A 19,555-nucleotide genomic window follows, 5' to 3' on the forward strand; every position below is an offset into this window, starting at 1 on the left:
TCGCTCTCTCAAAAACAGCGGTATGAACAATAACCACTCTCTTTTCGCTCCGCTCCTCACTTTTGTTCAGCACAAAAATCACTCCACATTTTTTCACGCGTTTCATTTCCAGCTTCAAAAATCACTCCAATAAAATTGATTAAAAAGGACTTCTACAATACTCCTCTTCGAGTCGTAAAAAAAGACAGCGCCCCATTCTTTGAATTGTAAAATAACCAAGAGAAGGCCAATCATAGCCGCAGCTATCGCTGTGTGGCTATTAATAAGAAAAAATGTAAGATTGAAATGATTCAATTTAGGTGTTATCTTGTCTTAAATCACAAACCCACTCATAATTTTTATCAATATTAGCCCTTTGTTGTAAAGCACAAATTAAAAACACAAATCACAATTATTAGTCATCAACTCTCGCACATTGGAAGCAATTTCCTATAATTAGAACACAATCCCGATTGCTCATTTCTGTACAATTTAAGGCACTCACTCGGCAACTCAAAAACAAAGCACAAAATCATCAATAAAACATCAACCACTCAATTTAGTAGTTTAAAGGATCACATTACATAGGCAATATGAAGACTAAAGCAACAATTATTGCACATGATTAGATATTGCACTTCAAATTTTTGAAAGTTCTTATGGATCCGTAGACAATTGTTTTCCCACTGTTTTCATTTGATTGTGTTTTGTCAAATGTTGACCATCGGTCAATGAATTATTTAAAAACTGAACTGTTCATGTTCTGCTGTTTCTTGGTTGCCTCCGGTTGACAACGTGAGAGCTCCCTGTGACGTCAACTCTGGCTCAGCAGGTACTTGGGCACCTATGAACGTAAGATTTTGATATGCGGACTCAAAAATTGAAACTCACAAGACAAAAAATAGCTCCTAATCCCAGAGTTCTTTCGCGATTTTGCTGTCCTGGCAGTTTCTCGATTTCACTTAGGAAGCACACCAACAAGCTTAAATCCTTCTGATCACAACAATTGGGGTAAAATATATCAACTTCGGCACCCATTTTGCAACAGGGTCCCTTATACTAGTAATATTAATATAATGCTACTGAAAAGAATGGGACTTCAAAAACATAGAAAGGTTTTTCTACAAACTGGGATGTCGAAGCCGACAAAAACTGTTCCTCACACCATTGTTTCATCCATTTTCAGTAACTAGTAACAAATTTGTAAATAGAAGAGCTGTAGTGCTCTAAGAGAACTGCCGAACGGTCTTAAACTGTTTATCCCATTTTAAGAGCCAAATGGTCAGACGAAAACAAAATATGAAACAAAATGAAAAATCGATAGTACGAAAAATTGCAATAGATGAGAACAATAGGACTAATGTAATTGATACGACCTTCGTTTCAAAAAATAACTAAAAATTTATTAGAAGTTAAGACAACAGATTAAATCAAATTATCATAAAAATCAACAAATTTTGAAAAACGAAAACTTTAAAAATATGAACGTCTGTAAAATTAACCACTGAAATTTAGAAGTCGTCCAGAAACAACTCAGAATGCAAACAGATATTTCTTCAAGCACACTGTTCTAATGCAACGACAAGACTCGCACAGATTAGTAGCTATAAAATGTAAAATTGCTCTTTATCGATCCTGCAATCTAATTTTCGAATGCGATAAATACAATCTCTTGTAAAAATACAGAAGTTTTATTACCAAGAAAGACAGTGGAAAAATTAAAAACCATACAATCCTCAAGACCAAAACCTGGATGTGGGAAAATTTTTAGATAATCATACGAATGGATGAAATAAAGCACGAAGCGTAAAAAATCACTATATGAAAAAAAATCTTTCAATTTTCAAAATTTAGCTACCATAATAAGCAAATGTAATATTAAACATACCCGCCAGATTGCCGGAAAATAGCCGAAAATAGTGATTCTCATAACCAAGATTGGGATTGAAAGAAGAGAAAAAAACAATGAAAACATGATTTTTGTACATAAACAATTTTAAAAAATGCGAACTATTTTGATGTCATTTTGGAGCTGAACATGCTCCTGTTTCGTAATGAGACAACACATAGGCTAGTATCAATACCAATAGGCATTAAAGAGGGTAACTAAGAACAAAGTTCGAGCAACGGGCATCCAAAATTGGGCTTTATGGGTTTGGATTATCCAGTTTCTACTGATTTCATTTTTGATACTCTGCTCATATTGAATTGAGTTGCTGAGCAACTGCTGTCAACGAACACTTGTAGTAGAATGAGAGAACATAACCGACTAAACGTCGGAAGAATTGCTCTTGAACGACTAGTGGGAGCTCTAATCAATTGCAGCCTGCTTCAGTCGGGGGGGGGGGGAGGGGGAGCCTAAATGGGACTAAGAAGTTCTATAGTGGGCTTCAAATAACCACATTAGAGGTTAATATATACCACTATTAAGATTTAAAGTAAAAACTGACACCAGTTTCTGCGCACTTTTCATTTGACTTTTAAAATAAAATTGCCGCCAATTGAGCTCAGCTGCTTGAAATTGTGATCGAGGGAATTTTAGCTCACGCGAAATGCAAAAAGTCAAGGGCGCAAAAATCACTCGAAAAGTCAAAATTGTCAAGCGAAAATTTTGCATAAAAAAGACACACACGTTTACAATAATTGCTATGAACTACGTTCAAGAGCAACTAAAAAGCGAAACTACTCTAGAGAAGTCAAAAAGATTTCACGCTAAATGTTGAACAAGCTGTGAACTAAGGTAAAGCGATAAAACTTCAGTAAGGCGAAGTAAAAAAACATAGCACGACAAGTCCTGAAATACAATACCAAAAATTGAAAGAAAAACAGAACTAATGCACCTGACCAGCAGATCAATTGAACAATTCCAGCAAAAAGACAAAATCTCAAAAGTTGAGAAACTAAAAAAAGTCAAATATACTCAACAAAAAAATCATTGCTAAAACTTTTGAAACCGATCCTGAAGGCCAAACTTGATACAATTCAGTACTCTCGTTAACTCACGCAAAAGCCCTGAATGAGATTTGCCACTAAAGGTCAGATAAACGACAAATATGACAACTGCTTTAAGAAACTGATAAATGCAAAATTTTAAAGGTTTCTATACAGCGCAAAAAATATTTAGAGCCAGCCGTTCTTTATTACTCTGGAGTTCCGTCATGTAACACATATGCAAGGCTTTAAAAAGTTCCGTTGGTCAGTCAAAAAATTTGAAACCGATTGCAAATTTTATCAAAATCTTGCTACAATTCGTGATATTAATATCTTCAGAAACATTTCATTATTTACAGAGACTATCCAGTGTCCCATTTCAAGCGATAAATAGTTTCACTGGCTCATAAAGGTCGATACACTTAAAACAAGATGATAATTTTGACAAGATGACAAGATGAAAATTTGAAAAAACTTAAGCTTTTCAAAAATGGCTAAATCTCGTGATACTAAATTCTTGAAAAAGATTCCGCTACAACCAGAAACTATGCAGTAACCTATTACCAAAACTTTGAGGTTCCCCTTAAGAATGGGGAAAGCTAAACAATGACAAAAATTTTCCAAAAACTTGAATTTCATTTAAAAAAATTGCAACAACTCGTGAAGTTCAAATGTTGAAAACCATTTCATTACCACTAGAAAATATGCAGTAAACTATCATCAAAACCAAAGAGGAGTTTCTTTGACAGCTAGGGCTGAAAAACCGAAAAAATTGCGCAAAATTTGAAAAAACAACTTGAAAACTTGAAATTAATAAAAACAAGTATAAAATTGCGTGTTTATGTTAGGGGTACCAAAACATGTAGCTCTTAAAGGGGTCATTAAAAGTAATTATGTCTTGCAAAAGACCTTCATCAACTTTTACAAACCTTAATTTTCGACTGGTCCGACAAAAATTTGATGCCCGCTGAGCTTCACCTGGTTATACAAACCAATTTTTGGATTTTAAAAAAAAAAAACAAAAATAGGAGCGCTATAGTAGCCTGCTGAGTAGCTGAGGCAGCTATTCATTAAACATATATTTCAGAAAAAATTCAAGATTGCAATGCGAAATCTGTGTTTAAAAAATTCCTTTAAAAAATAACCGACTAGACGTCGGAAGAATTGCTCTGGAACAACTAGTGGGAGCTCTAATCAACTGCAGCCAGCTTCAGCCCGGGGGAGGGAGGGAGGGGGAGCCGAAATGGGACTAAGAAGTTCAATAGTGGGCTTCAAATAACCACATTAGAAGTTAATACATACCACTATTAAGATTTAAAGTAAAAATGGCACTATTCATTTGACTTTTAGTAGTATTAATATGCCGCCAATTGAATTCAGCTGCTTGAAATTGTGAATGAGAGAGAATTGTAGATCACGCGAAACGTAAAAAGTCAAGGGCTTAAAAGTCACTTGGAAAGTCAAAACTGTCAAGCAAAAATTTTGCATTTAAGACACACACGTTTACAATGATTGCTATGAACTTCGTTCAAGAGCAATTAATAACTGAATCTGATAAGTCTTTTCAAAGATGCAAAGAAACAAAAATTGAAAAACTAAAATTTAGCAAAAAATATTTAGAATTTGGGCCAAATTTGCCCTTGAAACACCCAGTGTATTTGAGTCCAGTGTAATTGGGAATATAATGCACACAGAATAAAATTTAACCAAGTAGACAAAAAACGGCCAAAAACTGCCAGATATATGCACTACTCTGTCAGAACACCGATTTTAACTCAAATATTTACTGGCACAACACATGGCATGATAAAAAAAGATCTCTCGACAAGCAGAAATCTGTCTCAGTCGTCTTCGTGTCATCTAGCCAAAGAATTGGTTATATGACACAAAGATGAGTGTAATAGATTTCTGCTGAGCGCGAGATAAGGCTAATAATAGCTCCGCTCATCTACTGATATCGATAGCTACCAAAAAATAACTCAACAGCGATCGAATTTTTCTTAACGGACTAGCGACGGGTTGGATTTGGTAATGAGAAGCCTGAGCGTAAGGACACAAGGAGAAGCTCAGGGGTTAGATGGGCCGAGGAGGAACAAAATAGGGGGTCCTGATTTCCGAAAATTAATCTTGAATTATGCCTACTCAGCAGTTTTGGAGAAATGCACAAAAAGAGACTAGAAGAGCACTGATCAGAGACTAAGTGCCCTCTGGCTCTATCTGTTTACCTTGCTTTGAGAACGGAAAGTCAAATGGACTGAAGAAAACCGATCAAGCACAAAATTGCATGGACCCAAACTATTGCCAAAACTTTGGTTGAGAGTAGTTAAAAAAGTTTCAAAAAATAAAGCCAAAAATTCAAATTATGCTTGAGTACATAATACAAATGGCTCCAAAGAGTGCTAACACCGACGTCACACAGAGCATGCAACCTCTCAGCCAGGGGTAGCCTTAAATTATCGTGACAAAATCCAACAAAATATACAGAATACTTAAAAGCGGCATAAGTGTGAATCTATTAAAAACAAACGGCGATTTAATTATTTTGGCTGAAAAATATTTTCTAACGAGGAAAGTGAGAGTAAAACCAAAGAGGCATTTAAAATAAAAGATCCGAATTAAAAAGATAAACTTTCATGAATACTTGAATCCTTGCATGCTTATCAAATATGCCACAAAATCCAATTTTAAGTAACTAAAATGTAACGATAACTGCCATGGTTGAAATTCGTTTTCATTCATAAACATAACCGACCAACGTCGGAAGAACTTAGATCACGCAAAACGAAGAGGTCAAGGGAGTAAAAGTTAGAAATGTCAAAATGGTCAAGCATAAAAAAGACACGTTTACAATAATTGCTTCAAGTTTAGTTCGAGCGTAATTAAAAACAGGATTTAAAAGAACAATTTGCACTTACTAATTGGATGAGCTGCAGTGCCATCTGTGAGTCCAGCTGAGTCTTGGTCCTCAGAGAAGAATTCCTCCAGAATAGCATAAGCCTGTTTGTATATCTCCTCATTAGTGTGGTGCTGCAATTGTTCTATCTTCTCCAAAGTGTGACTCTCCTCAATCACATCAGCCATTATCTCCACCTGCAGAAACAATCAACCTGGTTTCAATCTCAGTTTTCACGAACACTCTTTAATATACCGAATGTTTAATAATGGACACTTCAGTTTCAATGACAAGCCGAAATCACTTTAAAAAAATTCAGAACCAATTTTTTGAAGTGATGGCATATTTTACTAGGAAGGACCTCACGCCTCCTGAAGTCGAATCGATGGTATAAAAATTGAGTAAAAAGAAGAGCGGGATCCTCATAAATTTCGAACTTTTTGAGATCAATTAACAGGTGCTATATTTTAGATAGAACAAGTGACGACTTCTAAACTGTTTGTAATTTTTACCACTTGGAGAGCAGTTGAACAGATCTTCATATCATCTTATATACGCATGATAAATAAAACTAGTTCACTTCCCGTTAAACGTTGGCGAATTCTGTCAATAGGCATTATTAAAACCCAATTTTAACAAAACTCGGATCTATTCTGTTTCGATAACCCCCCCCCCCCCCGCTTAGTGAGCATATACCTTTTAAGCCCCCAGGCGCACGTGCTTTTTCTTTACACAGGCCTGCCAAAATAGACTAGATCAAAAACTCAATTGCACCCTAATGGCTCACATTCCGATGGCTCACATTCCGATAAACAAGAGAAAAACGCAAGTTGAGTGTTGTTTATCAGACAAATCTGGCTGTCAACAGCTAGCACCTGGATTTGTAGACAACAATTTTCATCCATTGTAGGTAATCCGTTATTTAAAAACACCCGGCTTGTTAAGCATATGAAGATTGATTCAAAGAAATATACAGAAAAGAGGCTACGCTTATTTCACTAAGAAACTTTTAAAAATCCGTCAAGACAAATATCTGCACCTACGCACCTCGAAATTTTTTAATTTTTTTGGTTGGGCAGTTTTTGCAATTAAAATTAAACATATCAGAAAAACATCGAGCGAATTGCTTTCAAAAGACAGGCGAGCGGTTAGTTTCGGTAGTGGCTAGCTGCGGCTAAGTGACGCTAGAATTAGGGGTCGTGGGGGGGGGGGGGGGGGGTCAAGCGATAGGGGGAGGGGATAGGGTTGGATGCACGGAGGGGGGTTGCAAATCCCCAGCTGGAGAGGAGGGTCGACTGAGGAGAGTGGCGGGGATGACTAAGGGAGTCTAATATTTTAGGTTAATGACCGTCGTTCACACCATGAAATTGTCTCCTCAAAAACAGTATCTGCGAATCGCATAGTTGGAGACATAGAGACCAGAAAGGCGTAAGTCTCTAAGAGAGCTGATGATCTACTTAATACCCTCCTGGCTTTGCCCGTTTATCCTGTTATTGAGGGCGAAAAGTTAGAAAGGTCAGACGAAAAATCCGTCAAGCAAAATTGCAAAAGAACACAGAACTAATATGATTTCCAATTACTAATATAGCCGGAAAATTACCGGATAATAGCTGCACATCGGGATTAAAACCGAAAAAGAAAAAAGAGATAAATTCACCAAATTTTTTCTATTTTTTTGTGTCAAAAAGTGTTCTAATTCGACAAGCATTATCGGTCGGATTATAAACTATACTTAATACAGCTTCTGAACTGAAAACTAAAAAGCTTATAACCAATTTCAGCTAGGAAACATAACCGACTAAACGTCGGAAGAATTACTCTCGAACGACTAATGGGAGCTCTAATCAATTGCAGCCTGCTTCAGTCGGGCGGGCGGGAGGAAGGAGGGAAGGGAGCCTAAATTGGACTAAGAAGTTCAACAGTGGGCTTCAAATAAACACATTAGAGGTTAACATATACCACTATTAAGATATAAAGTAGAAAATGGCACCAATTTTGGCGCACTTTTTATCTGACTTTTAGTATTAAATTGCCGCCAATTGAGTTCAGCTGCTTGAAATATTGATTGAGAGGGAATTTTAGAACACGAAAAAGTCATGGGCGTAAAAGTCATTCGAAAAGTCAAAATTGTCCAGCGAAAACTTTGCATAAAAAAGACACACACGTTTACAATAATTGCTATGAACTTCGTTCAAGAGCAATTAAACACTCCAATGAACTTTGATAACCTAATTCTCAATGCCTTAATGACCGGGCTTTATCAGTTTATCTCACCTCTTTTGATTTTGCTCTTTTGACCTTGACTGTATTCACTATCTTGCGTAATTCATTGAGTGAATGGCTTTTAAAACCGTGGAAACACCTCACTCATTCAATGGAAACAGTGAGTGAGGTACGTCAAAAGTCAAACGTGAAAATCGTGACTTATGTAAAACGAAATACGGGATCAAAAGGCAAAGCGAATTGAAAAAAAAGGAGAGCGCCTAAATAATAGCCGTTTGGGAGGCTGACGGAGGCTATTAAAAACCAAATAAATTAAACATAACCGACTAAACGTCGGAAGAATTGCTCTTGAACGACTAGTGGGAGCTCTAATCAATTGCAGCTTGCTTCAGTCGGTGGGGGGGGGGGGGGGAGGGGTAGCCTAAATGGGACTAAGAAGTTCTATAGTGGGCTTCAAATAACCACATTAGAGGTTAACATATACCACTATTAAGATTTAAAGTAAAAAAAATGACACCAGTTTCGGCGCATTTTTTATTTGACTCTTAGTATTAAATTGCCGCCAATTGAGTTCAGTTGCTTGAAATTGTGATTGAGAGAGAATTTTAGATCACGCGAAATGCAAAAAGTCAAGGGCGTAAAAGTCACTCGAAAAGTCAAAACCGTCAAGCGAAAATTTTGCATAAAAAAAGACACACACGTTTACAATAATTGCTATGAACTGCGTGCAATTAATAAAAGAAAGCTCAGCCAGTTTTGCTATAGTTCAAGTCCAACCCACTTCTTCAAATCGAAAGCCAGAGATAGTTTCATATGTGTGCTGATTTATGGGAGTGCGTTTGGCGATCAATAATATATTGCTTGCCCCTTTTTCAACCGTGTAATCATTAAAATAAATTAGAATTATAGGTTCAATTCTACACTACTGCAGTCAGATAACACACCAAGCACGCAATTAATAGAATATGGTAATTCAAGTATGCTAAAATACATCCGGCAAATATCCACCATTAATTCCACTGCCGGAAAATATCCACCATTAATTCCCAAAAATCCGATTGGGATTGAAAGATAAAAAAATGAAACTAATTGTGGCACCTGAAAAATATCTTTAAGGTGGGAGCAACTTTGAATGGATTTTGTAGCTACACTTGATTCACAATCAGAGAATACAGGTATTGCTTGGTAACATTATAACTGGTAACATTATACCTGGTAACATTATACCTGGTAACATTATACCTGGTAACATTATACCTGGTTACCTGGTAACATTATACCTGGCAACATTATACCTGGAGTGATTAGAAAAGAGTTGAAGTACCCGACCTCTAAAACTTGTCTGTGTGGGTTTATCTAAATAACTAAATCTGTTCCTATCAGGCTGCTTTAATTAGCAACTGCTGTCTAAAAGCACTATGGGCAGAGGAGCAAAAAAACAGCCCAGAAAAGTCAAAAGAAGCCGTGAGCAAGCCGTGAATCAAGGTAAAGCGAAACAGAACGTAGGTAAAGCGAAACATTGACAAAGTTCGACAAAACATAGCCGAAGAATTCCGGAAACTTCACGAAGAGTCGCCTCTAACAAGAGAACTACCCAAACCATAAATCAGTACCAACCAAAACCACCCATAATTTTTTTAAAAAATTATACAACCAGAAACATAACCGACTAACGTCGGGCGATTTGCTCTCAAACGACCGGCGAGCGGCTGGCTTTGTCAGAACCTAGCCACTGTTTAGTGAGTTTAGCTTTAGCTTGATTGAAGGGGCCTGAGATTAGGGTAACAGACGATGACATCACGCCACATAACAGCCGCTGAAGTGCGGCATCAACAAAAGAATTAAGGAGAGAGAGAGAGAGAGAGAGAGAGAGAGATTAAACGTGAGCGAGAAGGAGAAAGAAATAAACGCCAGCCAACACAGAGAGAGCGAGAGAGAGCTAGGAATTTTTTCCATGACGAGATTCGATTCTACAACTTCAAGTTTTCTAAACTTGTTAGTAACTAAATCATAGAAAAAAACTGGAAGTGCAAAATTCCAAAGTTTCCACATTTCGCAGTGAAGAAAATAATCAAAAACATTTTTTGTCTCTGGATTTTTGTCATGTAATCCATCTGCAAGACTTGGCAAGCTTCATCTACAAGCTTCGTTGGCCAGTAGTGATCGTTAAACTCAGAAAGACAAATTCAAAAATTTTAAAAACAATTGCAAATTTTTACAAAGTCTTGCTAAAATTCGTGATATTAATATCTTCAGAACACCATTGCACTGTCTCAAGAGACCAACTAGTATGCCTATTTCAAGCCTTAAACAGTTTCACTGGCTCAAAGATCCATACAATTGGAAAATGATCAAATTTTTTCAAAAATTTTTCAAAATTTATTAAAAAATGTCTAAAACTCAAGTCATTAAAACAAGGATAACCATTCCTTTAACTCTTGAAACTAAGCAGCAGCTTAGTATCAAACCTCGAAGGAGGCTACTTGGCTCTTGAGGCTGGGAAAACCTTTACAAAACGACAATTTCAAAAAAACATGATTGCCAAACATTTTTCAAAAAAAATGCTAAAACTCGTTAAATGTTAAAATCTCAAAAAACTCCATTGCATCTAGAAACTATACAAAAACTTGCTATCAAACTCTAGAGGAGTTTCCTTGGCTCTTAAGGCTGGTAAACCTACAAAATGACAAAAATTGTATTATAAAAACAAATCGATAAAATTGTGATATTAAAAAGTTGAAAACCATTCCATTACCACTAAAAATTATGCAGCCACATTTTATCAAAACCTTAAGCAGGTTTTCTGAACCCTGAGGCTGAAAAATCTTGAACACTGACAAAAAATGTTTTAAAAAATTTTTAAAATTCTATTTTTTTCAAAAAAAATGCTAAAATTCGTGATGTTAAATTCTTGAAAAAAATTCCATTACGTCTAGAACCTATAGAGTAATCTGTCATTAAACCCTAGGGGAGGCTCCTGGTCTCTTGAGGCTGGATAAGCCTGAAAACCGACAAAAATTTTCAAAAACCTTGAAAAAATTTGCAAGTTTTTTTCCAAAAATTGCAATAATTCGCGAAGTTGAAATGTTGAAACCATTCCATTACCACTAGAAACTGTGCAGTAACCTATTATCAAACCATAGAGTGGTTTCCTTGACATCTAGGGTTGATAAAACTCAAAAATTTGACAAAATTTTACAAAAAGGACAAAAATTTTCAAAAAGCTTGAAAATTGTGAAAATTTGTATAAATTTGCGTGTTTTTAGCGAGCGGTTGTTCGTCAGTCACTAGCCATGGGGAGAGGGGGTTTCTCATGGGGGTGGCAACAGTCGGGTGGGGGCAACAGCGCGGTGGGGGGGGTGGGGGCAATAGTGGGGGGGGGTCAACAGTTGGGGGGGGGGGAGGGGTCTTCAACCTCTAAGAACCGCTCTTCACACCATAATTATAAGTCTCCAAAACAGTTTGAGCTGAAACAGAGCTGAAAGGCTCTAAGATCAGTTGATGCCCGCTGGGCGCTACCTGTTTATCCCGTTTTTGAGGACGAAAAGTCAAAAGCGTCAGACGAAAAATCGGTCAAGCGAAAAATCGCATAAAAAAAGACCAACAGGACTAATATAATTGCTACAAACTTCGTTTAAGAGCAATCAAAAAAACTAGCCCTAAAACCCAATTGAACTACAAAAAAGACAAATTTAATCGCTAACTTTTCAGATAAAACAAGTGCCCCAAAAACGAATAACTTTCCTCTATGCAACTGAAAACATTGAAATTCTCGCACAATTTGCAAGCATTGATAGGCTCACGAAAATTCGCTATTCTAAAGAAAAACTGAAAAACAAGAAATTGGTAAAAAATGCATAACATTTCTCGATTTTCGGTCATATTTCACAACGAAAATGCTGTTTTATATCAACAAAACTGTGTTCAAATGGAACCTAAAAATTCCTTTGGCCAAAAGTCACGTTTCAAATCCACAATCAATGGAATAAAAACAAATGGCAAAAATTTGCAAAATTAGCCTAAAAACCCGCAAATCAGCAAAAAAACCTCCAAATTAGCATAAAACTCACCCGGCTTTACCTGTCTATCTCGTCATTAAAAAAATCTGAAAACTTAATAAAGAGCTCCAATAAATTACAATTTCTTTTGCACTAACAAACATTAGCAGCACACTATTAGCAGGCTGAGAAGACGCGGGTAGTTAATAATTAGATAGAACATAGCTGGCATAATGCCAGAAAATGGCTGTGACAGAAAACAATAAGAACCAAAAAAAAATGTTTTTCTTAAAAAAAATGGTGTTTCTCTTATAATTGCTGTGATGTCTGCAATGATTCAGACTTCTGTATTGAAATCACAATAAAAAATAATGACAATACGTGCAATGTTTTGCAGAACTGCACCCTCTGAAAGAAAAATACGTCCCTCACACAACTCTAATAGCGTAACTCAACGTCACCAATAGCTCCACTCAGCCATCGCAGTTATTAATAAATGAGATTCCGGAATTTTCAAATGTACAAAGTTTTGAATATGGTGGAAGGCCTTTATGCCTCCTAAAACTTAAAATTAATTAAGCTGAATTAATCTGAGGGTGGCCAGGTAACTATCGTCGCTTCTTGATTATGATGCATTCTTCAATAATGCAAAACATTATCAGTCTAATTTCTCGTGGGTTTTTCCCGTTAAATCAACAAAGCGTCCATGCTTCGATGCAAGGTAGGTTATCATTTTGCAAAGAATCAAAATTTTGTATGTTTTATGTAATTCTCAGCGACAGCCCTTCTGGTTTGGTTATTCTTTCCATGTTATGAGAAGAACCTGACCTGATTGATTTGCTTAGCAGCCATTAGGAAGTTCCTCAGTCCCTCGAGTACCATCTGAACAATCTTCACATCCTGACAGTCCAGAAGCTGACCATAGGGTTCCATAACGTTAGCCTGCACGGGCTGTAAAATTTGCTGCACTTCGCCTAAACACAGCCCATCAACTACTCGTTAAATACAAAATTCAGCAATAGAATTGCTTCTATACGTTTTTTTAACTACAGAACAATTGAGCAGGAACAATTGTTACCACCAGTCCGTCAATTAATCACATTGAGGTCAAATGACATCGCTCAAATCAGTCACGAATTAAAAAGAAACAAAGCCTTTATATAAATATTCAAATAACAAATCCAAATTGATGGAATACTTATTGGAGATCACTTTGCAGGATTTTTTTTACTGCAAGACATGTTGAAATTACATGTTCTGTCTCTTATCTCTAATTCAACTTCATCGGAGTTCCCTCCCGATGAAATTCCCTATCTCGGCTGACCACAACGTACCTCCTGTTGAGAGATTGGTGATAACCCACGCTGCCTCTTTCTGACTCTTGAAGTCGCGTCCCTTCAGCACTTCGATCACAGGTGTCAACAGACCAGCGTCCAGGAAAGCCTATCAACGGAGAACGATCGTGTCCAATTTAAACCGTTTTATTTAATAATTTGCTTCTTAAAGAAACATAAACCAACTAAAGTCAACTTGACTTCAGAGTGAGAGCAATTGAAATCACTCAACAATAAAGAAGACAAGCGTGAAAAAGTCAATCGAGAAGTCAAAAAATATTCTAGAACAAAAGCGGAAAAACGGTCAAGCAAAAATTTTGCACAAAAAAGACACGTTTTCAATAATTGCTTCGAAATTCGTTCGATGGCAATTAAAAATCAAACTATTTCAATGGAACAGATTATTTTTAAGCTGAAATTTCTTAATATCAACGGTTTTCTCTCTTTATAATTTATCTCCCGAACTTTGTCGACAAATGATTTGCAAAATATCTAAAGATGGGCTGGATTACTCTTCCCATATTAAGCAAAGCATTTGTCGAGAAAGTTCGAGATATTTTTAAGGGCAGACACATGATACCAAGCGCTTCCAGCTTAAAAATAATCTACTTTACCGACTAATAATTTGATTTGCATTGAAATAAAAATTATCAACTAAAATTGAGCAAAATGATATGATCAGTTCGAAGGCATATGGAAATTGCTTGCATTCAATTTGAAATTTAAACGCTGATTGGTATTTGGATACCAAGATTGAGATTAACAGACACTTGGGAACGGATCTGCTGATCTAAGGTGATCTATTACATCATATTTTTTTTCGAATTGATTCAATTAATTAATACAATTAAATAAGTACTATACGAATTAATTGAATTAGCGTTTCACTTATGAAACATTAAATAAAAAACTACTGTAGTCTTCTGAACTGCACACGACTGATTGTTCATGAAAATGTATGCAATCGAAATTCAAAAGCGTTTTTTAATAGTGCTCTCGCTGGTGTAGGTTTTCTCATATTTTCGAATGCCTTATAGCGTTTGACTTCACTGTGATTAAAGTCAGTGTTTTGATATCTTATGCACCAGAAAACGTATTATTATCATTATATTAATTTTACCTAAACTTTTAGCCTGAATGTTCAGGTAACATTGAACATTAAAGCATCCGATATTTCTATATCCAAATACAAAGCACACGCTGATATACTTACAAGCTGCTTAATTACATACGCTGATTAATTACAAGCTCAAAAATTTCTGCAAACTTATAATCAAAATCTAAACTTTGACTATCTAAACTTTCCCGAACATTGACAATATCGGTGCTGTTGTTTGTTGAAATTATTTTATAACAATCTTATTACCATTGTAAGTTAACACATTGTAAAATTCTGTTATTTTCCCGGTGTTGTTATTCTAATTTTAGTTTTTATCTCAATATTGAAGCATTGTAACCTGGGTCCCATTCAAAAAGCGAAAATGTGCTCATTTGGCATTCTTTTCTGGATTGCTGTTCGCAATTCTGGAGAAATTGTTAATTAAATTAAATTTAATTGGTTCATCTGGCGGGGTGAAAAGATAGATGGGCGAAATGATAGATGGGTGAAATGATAGATGGGTGAAATGATAGATGGGTGTTAGATGGGCTTAAATAAATGGAGGTGAAAAAAAGTAGACGCTAATTGGTTCATCTCTCAATATTGAATTAAATAATTGCAAAAATTAAAAATAGAATAAGTCACATCGCTTGTTCTTCTACCGACCTGAATCTGTGACGTATTTCCAGCAGTGATGTTACTGAGCGCCCATGCAGCTTCCTTGACAATGTTGTTCTTCTGGTGGTTCAGGAGCACTCCGAAAGCATTCAGACCTCCTTCATCAATCACCATCTGCGTCTGCTGATCATTACCAGTCACAATGTTGCCAACCTAAAATAGATAACAATCTCAGCACAAATCTCTACGGTAAAAAACCCGATAATATTCTTAGATCGACAAGTCAAGATGTCAACTTATTAATTGCCCCATCTATAGCTAAAAGTATTCTTCAGGTAGCTAACATAATTAAAAATCATAATGTTGAACTACCAAAGCGCTTAACTATTCAAGAGCCCCCTCCCCCTCGCGCCCCTACTAAATGAAGTTACCTACCCATTTGGCCCATTTTACCAAATTATTATCATTGTGCATTTTTTTCTACAGTATACAATACTTCTCGTGGAGATTCAAAATGGAAGCTTAGAAGAGTTTAATAGGCGCTAAATTGGTCGAAAGTTAAAACTTTTGAATCAATAAATTACATGAAAATTGTCTTTAAACTGCCAGTTAATTCTCATATCAACATGCATCCATTTCAGCATAGAAATTTCTTGCAACAACTCCATTTTCTGTCACTCCAAATGTCAATCCCAAAATTCTGAAGAGCATTTTACCGTTCGCAGTGCAGGAGTTGTAATTCTGGGATCATTACTATGAAGCAGATGGACCAATCGAGGCAAAATTCCGTGGTCGAGTGGCAGCTGGATTCTATCGTCAGAGGAATCTGTAATGTATGACAAGGCCCAGCAAGCATCTGTCATAATGTCTCGATCATCATTGGCCAACAATAACTTCAGAGTTGGCAACAGCTGTTGGATTACTTCAACTTTGGGCTGGGGGTTCTTGTTTCTGCAGAGATTTGAGATAGTCCAAGTGATGTTCCGCAACATTGGTAGGTTGGACACTGTCGTTGAGAGTTTGATTAGAATAGGAACAGCGCCGGCTTCCGTAACCCGATCTCTTTGAGGTGCTCCGTCACCTGCAATGTTTCCCAGAGCCCACACTGCTTGTTCAACGACATTCATATGGTCTGACTCTAGCAAATGCACAAAAGCCTCAACGGCACCCGACTTCACGACTGCTTTGGTCTGCTCTGTGGTTCCAGATGCTATGTTGGTGATTGCCCAGGCTGCCTCGAACTGCAGAAGCGGGTTGTCATCGACCATCAAGTATTTCACCAGTGAAGGAATCAAGTTGGCGTCAATAATTTTACCTGGCAACACAATTATATCAGAGCGGAATTGTTCCAGAATTTCACTAGCTTTTTTTAAGAAAAAACAAAATTCTTCGAAACAAAGTGGAACACGTTGAAAATAATATGCTTTGATTTCAACAGACCTATTAGCCAAATGCAATAACTTTCTTACAAATAGTCATTTTTACAGCGTCAACTCAACTTCAATTGTTTAACTTTAGAAAAGGCAATGACGATATACATGTTTTGTATACTGAAATTAAGGAGAGTGCAGAAAACATTCCTGGGGCATTATGAAAAGCACTATGATTCATTTAAAAATTTTATTCCAATCAAGATTCCTTTTCAATTAAATTGATGTTCTTCTAGATGACTAATCAATCGTCTTTTTATTTTAAAAAATGTTAAACTTGTCTAAACTAGCTCTCTATAAATACCGATGGTCCCATTTTTGAAGGATCACAGGCTATAATACACTTCTATTTACAGCCACGCATTAATTTCGTAGTTTTTACCGATAGGTGGGTTTCTCTCGCGGGAAAGTAGACGTCTTGTGCTCCTCACAGCAGACAGAACCCTCACCGGATCCGAAACATTGTCAATGTGGGCTTGAATCTCATCGAGAGACATGATAGGCTCACTAATAAGAGCACCAGCATTAGAATTCTTTTCATCAGCATTATTATTTAACTGCACTGGGCTGAGAGGCTCATTTATATCTAACGTTGGCTCAATATTTCTTCGCTTCATCAGTTGCTCATCTTTTTTATTCTTTCTGAGCTCGATCTGATTCTCCTGTCGACCGCACCTACGCTCCTCGAGATCCTTGCCCACATTCTTGAACTTCCTCAATCTGTTCTCTTGGTCAGTCATCGTTGATATTATCAAAATTCAAAATATCAAAGTGAGAGTTACAATACAGATCGTGTCTGAAAAATCAATACTCGAATAAATATATGATTATGTCGGAAACAATTTGAAGATGACTCAGATTTGTCCCATAGGGTTTTCAGTCTTTATTTCAGCCTGTAAAAGTTATTTATCCATGTATGCAATGTCTTTGATGAGGTAGTGTCTTATCAGACAAAACATAAACCGACTAATGTCGGAAGAATTGCTCTCGAACGACAGGCGAGGGAATTTAATTCAGGGGCTGTAGCCTAGATAAATTTTTCTTTATGGGTGCAATAGTTGACCACGCCTGAATTCGAACAATGCACCTCCCGCTTCCTCGCCAGAAACACTTCCCACTCGGCTATCAGGCCCTTCTAATTTCTATGCTGCAATCCAATTTATTTTAGCAACAAGCTTTACAAGTGCGAGCAATAAAGATCACTCAAAAATGGAGAACGTAAGCGTGAAAAAGTCACTTGAGAAGCCAAAGAAAGTTTTGGAAGGAAAGCGCAAATTGGTCAAGCAAAAAATTTGCATAAAACGACCAACACGTTTACAATAATTACTAAAAAAAATTGCATAAAATTTGCTTAATTTGCTTAATAGTCAAGCAAAAAATTTGCATAAAAAGACCAACACGTTTACAATAATTACTAAAAAAAATAAAAACAGATAGGAATGAAAGTAAAAATCCCTTTTCAGGAATAGAAAGCATTATACCCGGGATTTTCATAAAATCCGGAATAAAAAATGAATTGATTTTAGTGTAATAAGTGTAAATAAAATATTGTAAATGTGATTTTAACTGTAAATAATTTCAAAAATTCGATGTTATTTTAACTCATTTCTTAGAATTATAGTCAAAGACAAGTTTATATACTTTGTAAATGATTTCATTTAATTTTTTAAACCTGACGATGAACGCAATGTTCGAAAACGTTCGTTTTAGTTAATCAATTTAAGTTTTAATTGACAATTACTTCTCTGCATCACTACGAACTTCATTCGGGAGCAATTAAACACATATCAGAGGTGGTGTAAATTTTTCTGAGTGGTTAAAACCAATTTCCAACTATCAAGTTCAATTATTATTACATCTGTAACGGTGCCGTCAGATTAGTAAACAATTCGCTCAGTCCATGGTTAATAAAGTATATACATTTCTGGCAGTAGTTGTTAATGATGAGCTTCAGCGGGAACAGCCTTCTTCTTTGACCTGTTGTACATTATTTCGATAGGGTACAGAATGCAGAAATACACAGCTAGACATGTTCCAATGTCTTTACCAGTAAACTTCTCTGGTTTCTTGAGTCCAGCACTTTGAGACATGAATCTCGATGGTGCTCTCGAGAGTGCGGTTTTTCTAACAAGTTGACTCAGCATTTCTACCTGAAAGTACATGACAGATCTAAAATGAGAGCAGAGCCGTACGAACTCACGAGTACAGCCATGTGCCTAGATGTCCCAGAGGATAAATATTGTGTAGGGATTTAAAACCGTATAAAACCTGTTTTTATGCCCCCCCCCGCCCCATTACATATGTTGTTGTTGTTGGGGATTTTCTTTACAGAAGGGATTTCTCCCGATCAAAACAGTTATAGAAAATTAATCCATGTCTCTCTGCAGTGTTGACAGTCACAACAGATCTGCCACGTGCAAAGTTTTCTGGTTTGTACCGCATCATGATATCATTCCACATTTGCTTTAGAATTCTGTGTTTTAGGCCGTGTTGATTTCGGAAGTCAATGCTGTGATGAAGTCTGTTGGCTATCCTTTGGGTGCGAAAGAATTCGCCGCGAGATTTTTCGAGTAGTTTTTTCGTTAAGTCAAAGTAATCGTCTCTTCTCATTGATCTGTTTCCAGGCAGCACCGGATGTTTTGTATTTGTAGATTGATTTTGTTGAAGACTTGATAGTAGTAGAAGATCATTGAGCTGTTGCTCTATACCGCATTACTGTGTAAAAAACAGCACATGCGCCTGGGGGTGTAAAGCCAACAAAGTTGGGGGTAGAATAAACCCTATTTCTGCGGTGGCTGGAATCGCAAGCAACGTGCCTGCTGCAGATGTTATTTTCCAGATCTCTTGCTGACGAATTTCTAAATAAATTCCTGAATTCTGCTCCTGAGACTAATTTGTTCGAATAAATTTACATATAATTGACTTTATTTGTTCGGAAAGAATTGACTTGGCTTTCAACAAATTTACATCGTTACGCTGTCGACAAGTTCTATCACAGTTTACGCTGTACACAAATTATACCCTCGCTTTTCATCTTTCCGAATCTAAAA

At 36.5% G+C, this 19,555-nt stretch overlaps 1 protein-coding gene across 1 annotated transcript; it reads right to left on the bottom strand.

Moving 5' to 3' along the window:
* Nucleotides 1–275: 275 nt before the first annotated feature.
* Nucleotides 276–17,322, bottom strand: LOC142340533 (importin subunit alpha-8-like). Its single transcript, XM_075391101.1, has 7 exons — nucleotides 16,888–17,322; nucleotides 15,792–16,390; nucleotides 15,124–15,288; nucleotides 13,359–13,467; nucleotides 12,853–12,998; nucleotides 5,826–6,000; nucleotides 276–823 (listed from the first exon to the last, which is right to left on the bottom strand). The coding sequence occupies exons 1-7, from the start codon at nucleotides 17,243–17,245 to the stop codon at nucleotides 720–722; spliced, it is 1,656 nt and encodes a 551-aa protein (XP_075247216.1). The 5' UTR covers nucleotides 17,246–17,322; the 3' UTR covers nucleotides 276–719.
* Nucleotides 17,323–19,555: the final 2,233 nt, after the last annotated feature.

Source organism: Convolutriloba macropyga, chromosome 6 (assembly GCF_964194025.1).
Source record: "Convolutriloba macropyga chromosome 6, txConMacr16.3, whole genome shotgun sequence".
Lineage (NCBI taxonomy): Eukaryota > Metazoa > Xenacoelomorpha > Acoela > Convolutidae > Convolutriloba > Convolutriloba macropyga.

Coding starts and splice junctions, on each gene's coding strand:
- LOC142340533 (XM_075391101.1), bottom strand. CDS start 17,245: ATGACTGACCAAGAGAACAGATTGAGGAAGTTCAAGAATGTGGGCAAG. Junction 16,391..16,887: donor CGAGAGAAACCCACCTATCG/GTAAAAACTACG, acceptor TTGTGTTGCCAG/GTAAAATTATTGACGCCAAC. Junction 12,999..13,358: donor CACCAATCTCTCAACAGGAG/GTACGTTGTGGT, acceptor GGCTGTGTTTAG/GCGAAGTGCAGCAAATTTTA.